Below are 20862 nucleotides of genomic sequence, written 5' to 3' on the forward strand. Positions count from 1 at the left end.
ATTTTTTAGATAAGCATATGCTGAATATAAACCTCCAACGACGTTATTGATGTATTATATCAATGTGTGATGAGTATATATTATGTGCAGCACAAGAAATGCGCAGAGTAGTTTTTTTTTTAGAACAATATCAATGTAATAACTATTCCTGAGGGTAAAACTGGAAAAACAATTCATTGAAATCATTGTCTTAGTGGACAATTTGTCCCGTTATTTATAATATACCTCCCGTGATAATGCAAACAATCCCAGAAATAGTTACATAAATGAATATATGTAACTTGAGAAACATAAACATTTTACAATAATCGACAAAATTATGTTAATGCTCAGTGGGGGACGCCAAACACAATGATCATGATGACGTCATCTCACGATAGGTATAGCTCTTAGCGTCAAGTTAACATTTGTAAAGCAAATGACATTCATTTCCCGAAATTGTGCAAAGTTTTTAAATGCTGACATCGCCAGACGAAGAGTTAGTAAAGGGAGAATTCGAAACTAAACACCTCAATGTTTCGTGTTTAATTGCAATTAATCATTCAGTGCCTAATAAAAGAATTGTTCACACCAAGATTTTGTGATTTAGGCATTGAAACACTGTGCCGTTATCAATTTTCCAAATAGAATTTTATGGGATCACTTGGCATTCAAATACGAATATTGTAGTCGAGTTTTGTTTGTCTGTTCTACATAAAAGATTGCAATTGTACCTTGCCATTTTTCCGCCCATGCTAATTAATGCAGAAAATTAATATTTCGAACAGTGTAGCATCGAACAATTATTGTTCGTTACCACAGAGCAGAGTTTTATTACGCCCATGCAAAGACTAAAAAAAGCAATAAAACATGTATTTTTAGATGAACATATGTCGCATAAACTCTAAGGGCATTAAAGGCTCCGTCTAACTCCATACTATAGTCTACTGACACTGACGCTATTTGTTAGGATCCTTGTGAGCACGTGATATGCGCTTAAGCAGTAGATCAAGTCTTCCATATGGACACCAATATTTGCCGAGGCAGCAACAAAGTTCAAACAGAGTTTAACAGCGAATACACACTTTGGGGATCAGCTAAAAACCCGGTCACCATTTTAGAATTGTTCCGGCTTTTCTTTCTCTCTTTCTTTTTCCGGCGATTATTGGTCGCTATTTAACCTTTCCAGTTGGCAGAGACAACGACGTCCTTGAGAAGATTGAACTTCAGGGTGGCACGGGCAGCTTCCTCAATCATTATGATGTTGTTGCCCTTCTGGTAAACCCAGCACGCGTTGTTGGTTGGATTGGCTGGGTCCAAAACTATTGGACTGCATTAAAGTTGATAAAAAAGGAGAAGCGAAAAACATGACTAGTTTCAAGCACAATGTTAAGGCTATGATTATCGAGATCATTGTGCTCAACATTGGAATGTTTCACTGTATGGAAAACGAGGCAGTTATCGCGCACTGCATCATGGGAAAAGTCGAAATCCATTTGGAGGCATTGCCAAACGGAATGGCTATTCTTTTTGATAACTTGGCAAGAAGGAATCAGCGGTTTTCTAAAGTGAATGGATATTTGAAAACTAAATGTTCTTTTCTTTAAAAAGAAAAACCCAAGTCATAACTATGTAACAGTTCCCACTGATATACCCCCCCCCCCCCATTTCCAGAGTTATCATCGATCACAAGTCAAATAACAAGTCAGGTCACACGCGATGAACAGTTTCAAATAAAGGACGCCATTGGCACAGTCTATTTGCCAAAGCACAGCTTGTGATTTGACTTGAGACTGGACGACGACGATCGACATCAGATTGCTTGGCATTACCTGAAAAAAAAAACACTGCGCCGTCCAAATTTGCAGGGGTTATGATGTAGGATGCACATCTGCTAAACTTACTTGATATAGCCGAGCTGGGTGATGGCCTGATTCGCCAGTGCAGCGTAGTAAAGGTAAGTCCAGTAGTGCCGCAACCCTCTCAAATTGGTGAGCACCTGCAGCACGTCCTTCAGCCCCTGGGCCTTGCTGATGCGCTGGGGCTTACCAGCGTTCTCCCAGCGGTAGACGGTGATCAACTCCAGTGGGTAGGACTTGTGCAGCTTGTCCGGGAGGCACTCGTAAGCCAAGTACTTCACCAGGCGGATCAGGGCTTTGACGTGGCCGGGTATTCGCTCCATGAACTGCAGCTGGTGTTGGGCCAGTGAGGCAGAGTAGAACTCCCGGTCGTAGCCGTTGGGCAGCTGCAGCATGGCCCTGAACATGTCGGCATGAGCTACACGGAAAAAAAAGCGCACCAAAAGTTTCTTTTTAAGGTCTAGTCCAACCAAGGGTTGAATGAGGATTAGATGGAAGGTGACCGTCATTGGCCCTCAAATTTTTTTTTTCTCAAAAAATTCGGTTACCTGGGGCCCAAAGGGCAGCAGGTCACTCTGCGCAAGGTTTTAAGTTGCAGTAGCCATGAAAAAAGTTGTGTTGTATACAGGCGCGGATCCGGGGGGGGGGGGTGGTTTTAAAAAAAATCTGTCAAAAAACGTGGGTTTTTCATAGAAATTCCTTAAATAATAATGCGACCCAACCCTTTTGGTCTGACACCCCCCCCCAAAAAAAAAAATTGTACTGGTACATATAATGTGCGCTTTTAAAAATACGGACAGAGGCAGCTTAGATATGGGTATTTGTACACCATTCCGTAATCTAGTGTTAATAATCGTTGCATTTGAACAGCGCCCCCATCCCCCCGCAAAAATTCCTGGATCCGCCCGTGGCAGTTAAGTTTCTACTCTAGGATCTTACAAACCTGGGTTTTTTAAGATTGATTAAAAAACGAAATTGCGACAATTTCGGACTTTTTGGAACACATGAACAGAACGAGAATCACGATGGAATTTTCTAGAATCATTGTCACGAGAGGGCACTATACCAGCTCAGACACGTCCGTTCACAGCGGATAGGTATTTGTTCCTTTGTGAAAAGCATGGGTAATCAAAACCTGTCCACAGTGAGGGCGCTCTTTACAAGCTGTATATTGAACACTCCTGTGTTCGCAAATTATGAGATAGAGCCAGCAATTCGATAACGGCCTGTTACATTTTGTATAAGGATATCCCACATAATTTGAGAATGTTATTCTCGCATTTTAATATTGTCAAATGCGTAATTCCCTTGTTCACACTCACAACCATGGGATTAAGCCTTATTTAAGAAGTGTTAAAGAGGTGAGCTTATAATGTCCGTGCAATTTTTGAGTTGAACCTCGAAACGAATGGGTACTTAATTTGCGATTATTCAGGCCACAAAAAAAAAATTTGCTCTCAGGCCTTGGCCGCGGCTGGGAAGGGTCTTCTTTGATCTTTGAGTCCACCATCCCTCTGGGTGCACACCGGTAAATAGGCCTACAGGCTCGATTCCCGGAGGGAGAGGGATCGGCATCCCGCCTGTGAATCTTTTTTTTCTCAAACGACATCCGTTTTCCATCTTCTGATTAAGCTTGCACATCTTTCAAACGCACTTCTTTACTAGAAACAAAATTGCACAGGCCTCAAAAGAAGAACATGTAATCCATTTACCTTCTCATTTCTTTTTTGGTTTGTTTATAATGTTCAAGTATGCAGTAATGAGGTGATGAAGGGTTTGAAAACGCAATCAAGGAACATGGATGACTATTACAGAAACAGAAGACATGAATGAATTCACGGGCACTGATACATTATTGTGCAAGAGTCCCTTTATTTTATCACATGGCTATATCATTCACAGTAAGTTTACGAAAGAGGAAGAATTGAATAATGAAAAAGAAATAAGAAGTAGCCTACGTTCAGTTACTATATAACGAATTATTTCAATGTCCATTTTGAAGGATTGGATCTTTCACAGAAATCGCGATTTAATAGACTATAGACTAAAATGTTCAATAAAGAAAAGCCGATCCGAGTGGTTATTTTTTTTTAACAATGCATTGCACATGACTGTGTATTTCATTTCACTAAAGTATGTTTCCCATATTAGCAAACGAACAGTACACAATCGGAATACGTCCTAGGAGACAAAAGACACAATCGTGTTAGAACTATATGTCCGTTACGCCTCAGCTATTGCCAAAAAACCCAAATATAGTTTGGACCGTCTTAAATGGTCCCAGCCATAGTTGGGACAGATGGGACGATACGATAGTTTGCGCGTAACATGATATGCCTGTTTGTTGTACTGTATAAGGTTACTGTTACTATATATTGTGGAATGCAATTCTCGGATGCAAACATAATATATGTCCGTTAAGCCTCATTGCAATACCCCAAATATAGTTTGGACAGACTTAACTGGTCGGATCCATATAGTTGGGACAGATGGGACGATATGACAGTTTGGGCGTAACATCATATGCCTGCTTGTTTGTTGTACTGTATAATATAATGTTGCTGTTACTATATATTGTGGAATGCAAAAAAAATATATAAACGATCGCTCTCGATTGCTATATATCGCAGATTCTGAATACGGACAAGCCTTACGAAATCAAATTCTCGGATGTAAACCTTGCTATATCCTAGGAAGGAAATTAATGGATATTGTAGTAGTGGATTTTACCAATAATTTGCAAGTCTATGCAAAGGAAACCCCCCAAAAATGATTGGAACACGAGCCAAGTAATGTAAAAATAAGAAGAAAAAAAACATCGTATCAGAAAATAAGACAATCGGATTAAATATCAAATCTAACCTTTAAGTTTAATCAAAATACAGCCTTGCTGTTAGATAACCACTGTCAATCTGTGGAGATAATCAAAGAAAAACAAAAATACCATGATTTCTTCAAGGAATAAAGATGCATGTCCCTTTTCAGGGCGAGTAAAAAAAAACGAAACCCAAATGACGGGACTACCGTTTTAGTGAGGTTCTGCATGTAGCACTTTCAAACTCTAGCATTTAAAAGCTCAATTCATAAGCCTTCTTTTAGTTGAAGTATCATTCAAATCACTCATGTACTTTTCAAGTTACGGAATTTCAAACACAACCACCGTTTTAAAGTTTTGTCCACGGATCACACAAAAAAGGCGCGCGTTCTTTCAGCAAAACGAAACAATTGACACACATCCCTATGTGATTTGTTTTCGTTTTGCTGGAAGAACACTTACCTTTTTGTCATCCCTGGACAGAACCTTAAACGGTGGTTGTGTTTAAAATTCCGTAACTTGAAAATTACATGAGTGATTTGCATGACTCCTGAACCAAAAGAAAGCTTAGGAATGGGGATTTACTATATAGTATCCTCGAATTTGAAATTGCTACATGCAGAACTTCACTAAGGCCAAAAAAGTCTCCGGTTTCTGGTGTGGAGCTTGCCCCAAAAGTGGTGCGGCGACGCGGTTTTGGTGTTTTTTTTTGCTTTTTTTCCCTTTAAATGTCGGCTGATGACAGCAAATGGTGCCCGACTTAATTAAGTGCAAAATGTGTTGGAGCCCAGAGAGGCCACATAAAGCTTATACTCGATCGTAACCCCATCTAGAAACACGTTAAAATAGTGCAGCAGCAGGATTCCTGTCAAACCAGTGAGTTTGGCGGTTTTGAGACATCATCTCACATTAAAAAAAACCACTTTTTGATTTTGCCGACGCGCATGGCTACGGCGACGCGCGCGCATACCAGAAACCGGAGACTCTTTTTGGCCTAAAACAACGGTCCCATCATTTGGGTTTCTTTATTTTTACTCACAATGTACACTAACATTCTATTGTTATGCACGAATTTAAAGCCTGTAAAGATATTGGTTTTTCGAAACAAAGCCTACTTTAGAGAAGATGAGGGAAAATTCGGTAAATCGATAGGGATTGGCTTACCATGGTTTTTATTCATTCATGTAGATTGCCAGTGTTTCAGGGGTTCTGGACTTGCATTAGACTGAGCAATATCCCTGGCTTGTACTTTGCCGGGAAACACACCAGGCTTCGGGGTTTTGGCATTCGAAACCATATTGGCAAGGTTCACCTGAATCAAGAAAGACATGTTCCAAGAATAAAAAAAAGGCAATAAGAACAAACAAGCCTCTTGTTTTCATTTCTTGTTTCTGAATCATTAGATTCACTTTGATTTATTTTCAGAGTTGTCTTGATTGTCTTCCGAGAAGAATAAGGCAATAAGAACAAACCAACCTCTTGTTTTCATTTCTTGTTTTGGAATTATTAGATTCACTTTGTTTTATTTTTAGAGTTGTCTTGATTTTCTTCCGATTCGAAAAAGGGTTTAAAGCATTTATAATAGATCTTATATGGTTTGATGATTGTCCGATATTTGATTGAAAGCAGATGATGAAAATTCAAGAGATGGGTGAAAATGTCCTCTTGAATGCATTTCAAAGAAAGTAGATTAACTAAAAGCGAAATACTGTCAGCACAAAAACGAAATTGAATGCATTATTATCAGGAAACCCTTTTGATTCAGGTAGGAAAAACTGCTTGATGTGAAATGTTGTGTGTGAAAATGCCTAAAACGTCCATGAAGTTTGCAAGAAACACAATCAACTGAAACTCTTCACTGCAACGTCCCTCTGTTCCAAACCTTGTTCTATGTAGTAGGCCTACTACGTCAAAATGTCAACCTGTATCTCCCAATAATAAAATGTATTATGTATCATTGCTAATACCACTGAACTTACCCGCCCTCTCCACCATCTCTTGAGCTTCGCCTTCGGTAAGGACTCTTTTCACAAAGACGCGCTGAAGAGATTCTGCATGACAAAAAACAACATTTTTACTGGTGAATTCACGTAGTACACTTAAAGATAACAACAATACAATCTTCATATAGGTATAGAAAATTGGAACATATTGGAGATAAATTCCACAACAGCCAAAAGTGATTGTCTTCCTTAAAGACAGTGTGTAAGCAACTGGTCGTTATAAATCAAATTAGATGGCATCATAGTACATTCAGCAAGGACATTTGAGAAATACGTTGACAGTGGGTGTTCTTTTCTCTTCGATGAAAAGTAATAATTATCCAATGGAGTTACAATAATATATTTTTGTTCCAGCATGACATTATAGACCCACGGGGCTGCGCGAATGTGGCTTTAAGAATACTTGCAAATATCGTGGGACCGTCGGGATTATGACAAAACTATTGAACCAACTAACTTACCGTCTCTTGGTGCGAAACTTAAAGCACCTCCGACGACCATCAGGAGAACCAGGCACATGTAAACCTTCATTTTTGCTAATTTGAAAAACGAGGGAGAAAAAGACAGAGAGTAAGAAATTGGCAATGATATGGTTGTTTCGTCATGTTAGACGTACATCAGTTATGAAGTTTGCTTAGACGCCGCGGTAAAAGTAACCTACCGCGTATATCATTGTCGTTTTATAAATGTATTGTCAACGTATATCAGTGACAGCTTATCGTTAATCATGAGCAAATTTAATAACCAGGACGCTTTTCTTTCTTAGCAACTGACTATCAAATCTGGCTACGTTTATCCAAAGCTTACATTTCAGATTCAAACGGACTTGAAAACCAAAGCAAAGTCAGAATCGGAAATGCACTTGCAGCTTTCAACTTGATGTCTACTGAACGAACGCGCTACAACAGCACCGAGTACACGTCTTTGTAGTAGCTTGGTTCAAGCGTCAGCGAGCAGTAATCTATTGCCAGTTTTGTTGAAACACATCTGACTGCATTGGCAATAATAAAAAAAACCACCCCCCCCCCCCAAAAAAAAAAAAAAATGCGTGAAACTATACCAGATGTTCGCCCGTGGAGCATTACTCGTAAGTTGTAATCAATTCACGCATGCGCATAGGTGATTATCAGTGACAAGAAGTAAAGCTCAATAGTAATACCGAACGAACATGTATGCGACTCACAAAAACGAGCTAGGTATATGTTATCTATTTGTGTGGTTATGTCACCAAACCCACATGGGCCTACATCATAACATTTTGGTATGAAATGTACTTTGGCCATGGTGCGCCTGATGAAATAACCACACAAACGGTGATTTAACAAGCAACGTTTTTCCGAGCCGCGTACGTATCCCGTATATTCGCACCATTTCTTAACGATAGCCATTGTGTTTCAAAACGAGAATAAAACTATTAACGGGACATTACGGCCTGAAATCCCCGAAAAGTTCGTGTTTTGGATGTTTACTTATTCTATTTTAAAGGTCTGGTTGAAAGGAAACAAACTTAATGTCTCACCGTTCCCGAGAAAAGACAAAAAAAGGTTGTTTACATCGGACGCGACGGACATTTTGTGCCAAACTCACACGTATTTCAAGTCGTGTCTATTAACAATGCAGCGTACACGTAGCGCGTGCGGTACATAATACAAAAGTTTAACAATGTTGTTTCCTAAACGTCCGCAGAATGCGAACCACTGTGCGGCTGGATAACAACTAGCACTAGCTTGATTTTTCGGGGACCCCGAAATTCGTTCTTGCATGGGTCTCGCACGAATAACACAAAAACGCCCAGTTTTTAACTAGGATGGTTGTGTGGACATTTATATTCTACTTTAAATGCTCTTTCTATTTAATATCGTTTCGCTTAAAACGCGTTTAGTAGCCCAATTGGGCGCATTCATGGCCTTAATGTCCCTTTAAGAGTGCGAGATAGGTCACCCTCTACGATGAGTCGATGATAGGTCGTCCTCTGGGTCAATCGGAACGTTCATACATGAACGAACCCCCTGATGATTAACCTGCTCTTCACTCAAAGGACCCACATTTTTGGGGGGTAAAGGGTCCATGCAATGTAATTTTGTTTAATGCAATCGTTAGAAATACATCTTTGTGTCCCATTTTACCCCATCTTTAATTTTCGATTTGCCATTTTCAAGAGTACTTTGGCGCCTTTTTGGTTTTTATGCTAATGCCAATTTACATATTTATTAGTAGAATTGTGATGTCATTCCAGGCAGAAATAATGTAACAGCAGTTTGAACACCAAAAGTTGTTAGAAAAATGGATGTTTCGCTGCACAACTCGTAGCCTACAAATCTAAAACGGTGACCGGGTTTTTATCTCCCAAAAAAAGTGTGATCGCTGTTTTTTACTGGTTTGAACTTTGTTGCTGCCTCGGCTAATAGGTTTCTATATGGAGACAATGATCTACCTTTTAAGCGCATACTGGTGCTCACATGGATATTTACTGAAAAATAGAGACAGTGTTAGCAGAGTCTAGTATGGAGTTTGACGGTGCCTCTAATGCCCTTGGAATTTATGCAACATAATTATGTTTATCTAAAAATACATGTTTTATTCCTTTTTTCTCAGTCTTTGCATGAGAGTAATACAATTCTGCTCGGAGGTAATATGAAAACGGTTCATTGTGTCTCTGTACAAAATATTAATTTGCTGCATTAACATGAGGAGATGCTGGTAATGTGCAATTGCAATCGGTTACGGCGAACCACAAAAATGCACTTAACAATGGAGTACAATATTTTGTTCTGAATATTACGTGTGATTAAAAGTAGCCTTCTATGGGTGATCCCATGAAAATTTGGGAAAATAGAACACTATCTGGATCACAGTTTTACTGTTTCTCGCGTCACAGCAGTCTGTGTTCGTTTTGGGAGGCCTCACCCACAAATTCTGCTTATTTTCTAGATTTATTTGATTACTTAAACAAAATCAAATGAATATCTCTCAATTTGAGTATTTCATCAGTTGACCAACAGCAAATTTTTCGCTTGATTATAAGAATCAAACAAAAGTTTTAAGTTGAACTTATATATTTAATTAAAAACTAGCTTCCGGGTGATCATATTTAGATGCCTACATCACCAAATTGTGATTATATTATAAGTTATCCCGCGAGTGCGAGTGGAACACGAAATCTTGTAGTGCGTCTGTATCCCACATACCACGAGGCCGAATGCCGAGTGGTATGTGGGACACAGACGCACTACATTTTCCGTGTTGCACGTGCGCGTGCGCGATGCTGAAGTTATCTTCAAGCAAACTTGACGCACATTAAAGTTGGAACTAGCTCGCTTTACATTAATCTTTAAGTGGTTTAGCGCATCCACCTGGAATGTCACTCGCATCTTAGAATAGAGCAAGACGCAGGGTGCAATATGGACCGTGCGATACATTATAATATCACACTGTTGTTGCCATGGATCGACCAATCAGGATCGAGGATATAAGTTTGCTTGAAGACAAAAGCAATTGTTTTTGCCAGGCATTGAATATAGATTTCTATCAAACAAGTAAAAGATGATCAGTTTCAAATTCTCCCTAAACTAACTCTGCATCTGATGATGTCATCATCTATACACACCTTGCGGATTATATTTTGTTACTGTCCAAAGTATGTCTGTGGGTAAACCGACCGAAAATCTGAAAAAAATGGTTGTCCTTTTCTTTTTTTAATTTTTAATTTCTACGTGACGCTAAGAGCTGCCACTCGAGTGATAGTGTCATCATGAACTTTGTGTTAAGCTTCATCCACTGATCATTTGAATAATAATATTTTGATTATAGTAAGATATTTCTATTTTTTTCCAAGTTATATTAATTTATTATTGTACTCCTCGATAAAAGTACGTAAAATATTGTTGTTCTCGTCAGGATGACGACAGACTTTTTGCAGCATCGGGAGGTATGTTATAAATAACAGGGTGAACTTTCCACTGACAAATCCTTACTGAAAATGATTTCAATGATTTGTTTTTTTTTCCAGCTTTATTCTCATGAATATTAATTACCTAGATATCCTGCTCCCAAAGAAAGCTAGTCAATATATTTACTGCGCTGCACTTGCAGCCACTCAGTAGATATCAATTTATGAGTTTATGCAACATGTGCTTATCTAAAAAAAAAATATTTTATTGGTTTTTCTGTTTTGCATGGTATAATAAAATTCTGCTCTGAGCTAAGGAAAGAATGGTTCGTGGCTACGTTTACTTTTCTGCATTACACTATGGTGAGGTAGACTGTAATCAATTATGGCGGGAAAAATCATCAAATGGGATGGAATATTTGTATTCAATGCTACATGTGCTTTTATTTTAATTTTTTTTACAGGCGGCATGGCCCGCAACCCTCTGGCAGGGTCTGCCGTTCACTCAACCCCCTCCCGATTCCTGAACGCTAGGTCCGCCCATCTTCCAAATTGATGCCATAATGATTTCCTTAATATAAAGTTAAGGTACCGGTAGCACTCTGTGTCGGACAGTGTCGGCCTATACTCTCCGAAACGTTGAACTTTCACCGGTTCTTTCGGAACCTCACAAACTGAAAAAGAAATTTATGACATGGTGCTACTTTAACTTTATGTTGTTGCTAACTTCATCGTGCAATCCTTCAATTTTTTATGGACAGTTCTATTTGGGAAGAAAATAGAACGCCCATTGAACATATTACCAACTAATAACGCCTAATAACGCCTCCTCCACAAATTCTGCTTCGTTTCTATAGACATCTGATTAATTAAATCAAATGAAATTCAAATGACTGAATAAGATTTGAAATGTTGCATGGTGGTAGTGTATATACTAGCGAGGTTTGCGGCAAAATGTGGAATAATCTCTTTTAAGAACCGGTTGGTTGTCAAATTAAAAAAAAAGATGAGTTAAGGAATTTATCATCTGCGTACGTAATTGGTCAAACAATTTGTCTGCATATTTTGGCGGGCTCGCTCTGTAATTGGCGGTTTGTTCTGCTGTTGGATGTGGATAATAAATAAAATAAAATAAAAATAAAATAAAGTTAGTCATTGAATTTGTCACGTCAAAAATACTTCGTCAATGCATCCGACTCGACTATGCAGATTTTTCATCTGACGTTCGGTAGATTAATCCGTTATTGAAATTAGTCCTTCATTGCATATAATTTGTCCGGCAATTAATATGATTCAAATTGCATGGACTTAGATTTGTCATGACCCTAAAATGAATCGTCATCTGACTTATCACTAGCATTACTCATTCTTTTCCCGGTATTTGACGACTTGTTCACAGCGATTGACTAAACAAAGTTTTCAGTGTAGAAAAAAAAAGACGGGGGAGATTTGGGATTTAAATGGAGCGGAAATTCAATTTACATCCGGTGGGGGCGCCCTACACCTGGTAACGGTGCATACAGAGGACCTATTTTCAGGTCTAATATCGAACTCAGAAAATTTGTTCTTTAAATATTTTGATGTAATATGATTTATGGATCTGTACTGTTTGCCTTAAAAGTAGTTTGGGGAAAAATAACAACATTTCGGGTGTGTTAAAGGGTGCAGATCTGTAAATGGGCCCAGAATTACCTACGCGGGCCAAATCACAATTTGTGCATCCTCAAAATCTTTTGCTATTGGAGTATTTTGTGGGCCATGAACTTGGCGGTAAGTAAAAAAGATTAGTGGAAACCGTTCACGGGAGTGTGAACTCCTATTTGTGTAAAATTCTTATGAAATTGCGACCTAAAATTGCTCTACTTTGCAATGGAGCGCAGACATCATTTTTCAAAGTGGCGATCGGCCACATGACTACTTTTCGGGAAGATCATGTTTGGACGGAATTTTTTCTCAAAAGTTATCGATAACGGAACAAAAAATGAACAGAAAATAAAATGTTATGAAATAAGCTTTCATTTAATGGGCGTGTCAAACACCTTGGAGAGTTGTGAGTAATTTTTTTGAAGTACGCGTAATTATAACTGAAGTCTATGGGAGTCAATTTGCAGGTTTGCACCTCCGATTATGGGATAGAGCCGGCCATTTGCAGGCATCCCTCATATGATGAGAATGCTCCTTTTTATTCTCACATCAGAAGCGGTTCTATGGGGGGGGGGGGGGGCTAGGGGGGCTGTAGCCCTCCACCCCCACCCCCACCCCCCAAAAATTGTCTAGCCCCCCCCCCCCAAAAAAAATGCACTAGCAAAATGTGACAATGTGAGGTACATGCGAACGGTCTCCCCTAAATAAATAGTCGTGAGAAGTGTGCATTTGTACACTTTTAGTTAATACAGTATGCCTGATTGTAGGATTTTATCAGCGCTCCCCATTGAAAATATGGCACGAGTCCCCACCCCCAGCCCACATATTTATTTTCGGAGGCCTTAAGGTCTGGAGAATATATAACGGGTCTACATTTCAGCACGCCTCCCTGAAAACAATTCTGGATCCACCATGCTAGCCCCCCCCCCTAAATATTGACTCTAAAACGGCGCCTGTCTCACATGTCACCAGAAGCCCGTTCCCTGTCTTTCGTTTCGCTATTGTCGGTCATTAAGGACAATAGGAATCTCTATACCCGTTTCCATGTCTGTAATTGTGCACGGTTTTTTAATTTAGAAATAATATATTTTTATTTCTTATCGTTATGAAAAAAAGTATATATGCATAACACAAGGGAACACCAAAATAGTGTTTTGAACCGGTATATTGACGGCAAAGGCTCGCACATCCTCAAAACCAGACGAACTTCTTTACTTGTGTGGGGTCATGATAAATGGACAAAAATACACACAGGCCTCCACGGACGGATTGTGAACAAAGAGGGCATCCCTTTTACATTTTCAAGATCCCTCTTTTGTTTATACGTTTTCAAGTATGCAAGTAATGAGGCAAGTATTATAAGGGTTTGAACACGATCAAAGAACACGAATGATTTTTACAAAGACAGACGTTTTGAATGAATTCATGGGCACTGATCAATTATTTTTGCAATAGTCCCTTTAATTTGCCACATAGCCAGATCAGTCACAGTAAGTTTACGAAAGAGGCAGCATCGAAGGATAAAAAGGATAAGAAAAAAAAACAACGTTCAATTCATAACGAATGATTTCAAAGTCTTTTTTAGAGGATCGGATCTTTTAAAGTAAACATGTACCTGGGATAAGAACAAAGGCCACGAAGAAAAGCCTATCGAAGTTTTTGTACGACAATGAAGAACGTTTATAATATTATGGTGTACACATGGCTGAGTTTTTTACAATACTGTAAATCTGTCTCTTAATTTTTAGGTCAATTATCATCTTCAAGCAAACAGTATTATAACATCAAAATACGTCCTAGGCGAGAAAAAGAATTACAAGAACCAGTCATTCCGTATTATTGAACCATTTTAGCTGTTGACATTACCAGACGCTCTGGAATGCAAAATGCAACGATCGCCCTCAAAATGCAGTGCATCCCAGCTTTTTGAACACCGACATCAATCTTTACCTTAATCACTCCGTTGAATACTTTGGTTCAAATACACAATGAGTTGGTTACGAGTGTGCAAACTAAGAAAGTAACCTCCTTTTGTTTTTCAAAAAAATCTTCGGATACAAACGCTTTCATATTCCAGCGCTGCTTGTACGATAAATGCATGAAGGATGTTTAGTTAGTGGATATTTTAATAGGGGTTTTGCCTTTCATCGCGGATAATGCTAAAAAAAAATTAAAAAAAACAGAATGACAAAACTTGTACATAGATTTATGAGACATTACGAGACATCACACAGTGGAGATAATATTAGGTCCGTGTTCGAGCTAACAAATATCAATTATGTCATTTAACTGACAAAAAGAATTGATTTTGAGGATTTCTATACGTCCTTTGAAGAATAAAAATGTGCCATGCGTTGAATGTGTCACTCTTCACAGATAGATCACAGTTTTCTGGTTTCACTTCGATTTCAATATCGGTCTTAAAATTCCCATTCACGATCAGCCCTCGGAAGCGACCAGCATTGTCTGAGCATCAATGGAAAAACTGATTGGAACACGGACCCAGTATTGTAAAGAAGACAAAATAAGAAAGAAAAAACATTATCAGGGAATAAGCCAATTGAATTAAATGTCAAATCTAACCCTTTAAGTTTAATCAAAATACAGCCTTGCTGTTAGATAACCACTGCCAATCTGTTGGAGATAATCAAAGAAAAACAAAAAAAACATAAGTTTTTTCTCAACAAATAAAGATGGACACTTTTCAGGGTAACAAACGTTTTTACATTCAAATTCTTAAAATTATTGCTATGTAAGAATTTAAAGCTTGACAAGAAAGTGGTTTTCCAAAACAAAACCTACTTTAGAGAAGATGAGGGAAAATTCGGTAAATCGATAGGGATTGGCTTACCATGGTTTTTATTCATTCATGTTTATTATCAGTGTTTCAGGGGTTCTGAACTTGCATCCCTCTTCTATGGGCAGGGTGGGTAAATACATTCAACGGAATGTCCATGAAGAAAGTCATGAAGAAAGTCTGCATGACATTAAACAAACATTTTTATGGTGAATCCACAAATTTCACTTCAAGATAACAACGATACAATCTTCAAATATATATATATATATATGATGAACATAAGTACAAAAAGTACTCACCGGGAATTTTGTAGCTGAATGTTTGTAGGTACAAAATTCCCGGTGAGCACTGCTTGAACTTGCACTACTTATCTACAGTGCTGCGCAGTTCTGCTTCATTTTTTTATCAATCTTCGTACGGGTATATAACTTTGGTAATTTTCGGGGACAAATTCCAAAACAGCCAAAAGTGATCATCTACCTAAAAGACAGTGTGTAAGCAACTGGTCGTTATATAACCTAAATTTTATTTTTCTATATCAAATTAGATGGCATCATCAGAAATTCAGCAAAGAGATTTGAAAAATTTTGACAGTGGGTGTTCTTTTCTCTTCGATGAATGTTAATAATTATCCAATCGAATTATAATAATACTTTTTTTTTCAAGCATGACATTATACGATAGGCCCACGGGGCTGCGCGAATGTGGCTACAAAAAACACTTGCAGAATCCGTTGCCCTGAATAAAAAAAAAAAAAACATGTTGCAGAAGAACCAAAGGCAGTAAGAACCAAAAAAAAACCATTGTGAAACGCCCGAATTGATTGTAAACAAATTCAAAATAACGTGGTTCGATAATTGTCAGATATATGATTGAAAGTAGATGGTAGAAATTCAACCTATGGATGAAAATGTCCTCTTGAATACATTTCAAAGATAATTGAGTAACTAAAGCAAAATATTGTGTGCACACAAACAAAATTGAATGCACTCTTATCAGGAAGCCCTTTTGATTTATGTAGGGAAAACTGCTTGAATGTAAAAGGCTGTGTGTGCTAATGTATAAAACGTCCCTGAAATTTGCAAGAAACACAATCAAGCGAAACACGTCTGGCCATCTGTTCCTTCCAAACCTTTTTATGTGTGGTAGGCCTAATGTCTAACTGTCAACCTGTATCTCCTAATAATAAAATGTATATATGTATAATTACTAATACCACTGAACTTACCATGCCTCTCTGCCATCTCGCGAGATTCCCCTTCGGAAAAGTTTCTTTTCCCTAAGTTGTCATGAAGAAAGTCTGCATGACATTAAACAAACATTTTTATGGTGAATCCACAAATTTCACTTCAAGATAACAACGATACAATCTTCAAATATATATATATATATATATGATGAACATAAGTACAAAAAGTACTCACCGGGAATTTTGTAGCTGAATGTTTGTAGGTACAAAATTCCCGGTGAGCACTGCTTGAACTTGCACTACTTATCTACAGTGCTGCGCAGTTCTGCTTCATTTTTTTATCAATCTTCGTACGGGTATATAACTTTGGTAATTTTGGGGGACAGATTCCAAAACAGCCAAAAGTGATCATCTACCTCAAAGACAGTGTGTAAGCAACTGGTCGTTATATAACCTAAATTTTATTTTTCTATATCAAATTAGATGGCATCATCAGAAATTCAGCAAAGAGATTTGAAAAATTTTGACAGTGGGTGTTCTTTTCTCTTCGATGAAAGTTAATAATTATCCAATCGAATTATAATAATACTTTTTTTTTTCAAGCATGACATTATACGATAGGCCCACGGGGCTGCGCGAATGTGGCTACAAAAAACACTTGCAGAATCCGTTGCCCTGAATAAAAAAAAAAAAACATGTTGCAGAAGAACCAAAGGCAGTAAGAACCAAAAAAACCCATTGTGAAACGCCCGAATTGATTGTAAACAAATTCAAAATAACGTGGATCGATAATTGTCAGATATATGATTGAAAGTAGATGGTAGAAATTCAACCTATGGATGAAAATGTCCTCTTGAATACATTTCAAAGATAATTGAGTAACTAAAGCAAAATATTGTGTGCACACAAACAAAATTGAATGCACTCTTATCAGGAAGCCCTTTTGATTTATGTAGGGAAAACTGCTTGAATGTGAAAGGCTGTGTGTGCTAATGTATAAAACGTCCCTGAAATTTGCAAGAAACACAATCAACTGAAACACGTCTGGCCATCTGTTCCTTCCAAACCTTTTTATGTGTGGTAGGCCTAATGTCTAACTGTCAACCTGTATCTCCTAATAATAAAATGTATATATGTATAATTACTAATACCACTGAACTTACCATGCCTCTCTGCCATCTCGCGAGATTCCCCTTCGGAAAAGTTTCTTTTCCCAAAGTTGTCATGAAGAAAGTCTGCATGACATTAAACAAACATTTTTATGGTGAATCCACAAATTTCACTTCAAGATAACAACGATACAATCTTCAAATATATATATATATATATGATGAACATAAGTACAAAAAGTACTCACCGGGAATTTTGTAGCTGAATGTTTGTAGGTACAAAATTCCCGGTGAGCACTGCTTGAACTTGCACTACTTATCTACAGTGCTGCGCAGTTCTGCTTCATTTTTTTATCAATCTTCGTACGGGTATATAACTTTGGTAATTTTGGGGGACAAATTCCAAAACAGCCAAAAGTGATCATCTACCTAAAAGACAGTGTGTAAGCAACTGGTCGTTATATAACCTAAATTTTATTTTTCTATATCAAATTAGATGGCATCATCAGAAATTCAGCAAAGAGAAGTGAAAAATTTTGACAGTTGGTGTTCTTTTCTCTTCGATGAAAGTTAATAATTATCCAATCGAATTATAATAATACTTTTTTTTTTCAAGCATGACATTATACGATAGGCCCACGGGGCTGCGCGAATGTGGCTACATAAAACACTTGCAGAATCCGTTGCCCTGAATAAAAAAAAAAAAACATGTTGCAGAAGAACCAAAGGCAGTAAGAACCAAAAAAACCCATTGTGAAACGCCCGAATTGATTGTAAACAAATTCAAAATAACGTGGTTCGATAATTGTCAGATATATGATTGAAAGTAGATGGTAGAAATTCAACCTATGGATGAAAATGTCCTCTTGAATACATTTCAAAGATAATTGAGTAACTAAAGCAAAATACTGTGTGCACACAAACAAAATTGAATGCACTCTTATCAGGAAGCCCTTTTGATTTATGTAGGGAAAACTGATTGAATGTGAAAGGCTGTGTGTGCTAATGTATAAAACGTCCCTGAAATTTGCAAGAAACACAATCAACTGAAACACGTCTGGCCATCTGTTCCTTCCAAACCTTTTTATGTGTGGTAGGCCTAATGTCTAACTGTCAACCTGTATCTCCTAATAATAAAATGTATATATGTATAATTACTAATACCACTGAACTTACCATGCCTCTCTGCCATCTCGCGAGATTCCCCTTCGGAAAAGTTTCTTTTCCCTAAGTTGTCATGAAGAAAGTCTGCATGACATTAAACAAACATTTTTATGGTGAATCCACAAATTTCACTTCAAGATAACAACGATACAATCTTCAAATATATATATATATATATGATGAACATAAGTACAAAAAGTACTCACCGGGAATTTTGTAGCTGAATGTTTGTAGGTACAAAATTCCCGGTGAGCACTGCTTGAACTTGCACTACTTATCTACAGTGCTGCGCAGTTCTGCTTCATTTTTTTATCAATCTTCGTACGGGTATATAACTTTGGTAATTTTGGGGGACAGATTCCAAAACAGCCAAAAGTGATCATCTACCTAAAAGACAGTGTGTAAGCAACTGGTCGTTATATAACCTAAATTTTATTTTTCTATATCAAATTAGATGGCATCATCAGAAATTCAGCAAAGAGATTTGAAAAATTTTGACAGTGGGTGTTCTTTTCTCTTCGATGAAAGTTAATAATTATCCAATCGAATTATAATAATACTTATTTTTTTCAAGCATGACATTATACGATAGGCCCACGGGGCTGCGCAAATGTGGCTACAAAAAAACACTTGCAGAATCCGTTGCCCTGAATAAAAAAAAAAAAACATGTTGCAGAAGAACCAAAGGCAGTAAGAACCAAAAAAACCCATTGTGAAACGCCCGAATTGATTGTAAACAAATTCAAAATAACGTGGTTCGATAATTGTCAGATATATGATTGAAAGTAGATGGTAGAAATTCAACCTATGGATGAAAATGTCCTCTTGAATACATTTCAAAGATAATTGAGTAACTAAAGCAAAATACTGTGTGCACACAAACAAAATTGAATGCACTCTTATCAGGAAGCCCTTTTGATTTATGTAGGGAAAACTGATTGAATGTGAAAGGCTGTGTGTGCTAATGTATAAAACGTCCCTGAAATTTGCAAGAAACACAATCAACTGAAACACGTCTGGCCATCTGTTCCTTCCAAACCTTTTTATGTGTGGTAGGCCAAATGTCTAACTGTCAACCTGTATCTCCTAATAATAAAATGTATATATGTATAATTACTAATACCACTGAACTTACCATGCCTCTCTGCCATCTCGCGAGATTCCCCTTCGGAAAAGTTTCTTTTCCCAAAGTTGTCATGAAGAAAGTCTGCATGACATTAAACAAACATTTTTATGGTGAATCCACAAATTTCACTTCAAGATAACAACGATACAATCTTCAAATATATATATATATATATGATGAACATAAGTACAAAAAGTACTCACCGGGAATTTTGTAGCTGAATGTTTGTAGGTACAAAATTCCCGGTGAGCACTGCTTGAACTTGCACTACTTATCTACAGTGCTGCGCAGTTCTGCTTCATTTTTTTATCAATCTTCGTACGGGTATATAACTTTGGTAATTTTGGGGGACAAATTCCAAAACAGCCAAAAGTGATCATCTACCTAAAAGACAGTGTGTAAGCAACTGGTCGTTATATAACCTAAATTTTATTTTTCTATATCAAATTAGATGGCATCATCAGAAATTCAGCAAAGAGATTTGAAAAATTTTGACAGTGGGTGTTCTTTTCTCTTCGATGAAAGTTAATAATTATCCAATCGAATTATAATAATACTTTTTTTTTTTCAAGCATGACATTATACGATAGGCCCACGGGGCTGCGCGAATGTGGCTACAAAAAACACTTGCAGAATCCGTTGCCCGGGGATTATGACGAAACTTTTGAACCAACTAACTTACCGTCTCTTGGTGCGAAACTCAAGGCACCTCCAACGACCATCAGGAGAACCAGGCACATGTAAACCTTCATTCTTGCTAATTTGGAAAACGAGGGAGAAAAAGACAGAGAGTAAGAAATTTGCAACGATATGGTTGTTTCGTCGTTTAAGACGTACATCAGTTATGAAGTTTGCTTAGAAGCCGCGGTAAAAGTAACCTACCGCGTATATCATTGCCGTTTTATAAATGTATTGTCAACGTATATCCGTGACAGCTTATCGTTAATCATAAGCAAATTTAATAAACGGGACGTTTTTCTTTCATAGTAACTGACATAACAAATCTAGCCGCTTTTATCCAAAGCTTACATTTCAGGTTGAAACAGGCTTGAAAACCAAAGCGAAGTCAGGAGGCGGAAATGCACTGGCTGCTTTCAACTTGATGTCTACTGAACGAATGCGCTACAACAGCGCCGAGTACACTTCTTTGTAGTAGCTGGGTTCAAGTGTCAGAGGACCAGTTATCCATTGCCAGTTTTGTTGAAACACATCTGAATATTTGGGCAAAAAAATAAAAAAAATAACAACCCCCCCCCCAAAAAAAACGTGAAACTATACCAGATGT

General features: G+C 37.7%; 1 protein-coding gene across 1 annotated transcript; it reads right to left on the reverse strand.

Moving 5' to 3' along the window:
* Positions 1–1101: 1101 nt before the first annotated feature.
* Positions 1102–20329, reverse strand: LOC119718899. Its single transcript, XM_038188330.1, has 9 exons — positions 20260–20329; positions 19587–19658; positions 18464–18535; positions 17342–17413; positions 16218–16289; positions 7118–7192; positions 6633–6704; positions 1884–2256; positions 1102–1309 (listed from the first exon to the last, which is right to left on the reverse strand). The coding sequence occupies exons 1-9, from the start codon at positions 20327–20329 to the stop codon at positions 1156–1158; spliced, it is 1032 nt and encodes a 343-aa protein (XP_038044258.1). The 3' UTR covers positions 1102–1155.
* Between the last annotated feature and the right edge of the window lie 533 nt (positions 20330–20862).

This window comes from Patiria miniata, unplaced genomic scaffold (assembly GCF_015706575.1).
Source record: "Patiria miniata isolate m_02_andy unplaced genomic scaffold, ASM1570657v1 HiC_scaffold_7, whole genome shotgun sequence".
NCBI classification, from domain to species: domain Eukaryota; kingdom Metazoa; phylum Echinodermata; class Asteroidea; order Valvatida; family Asterinidae; genus Patiria; species Patiria miniata.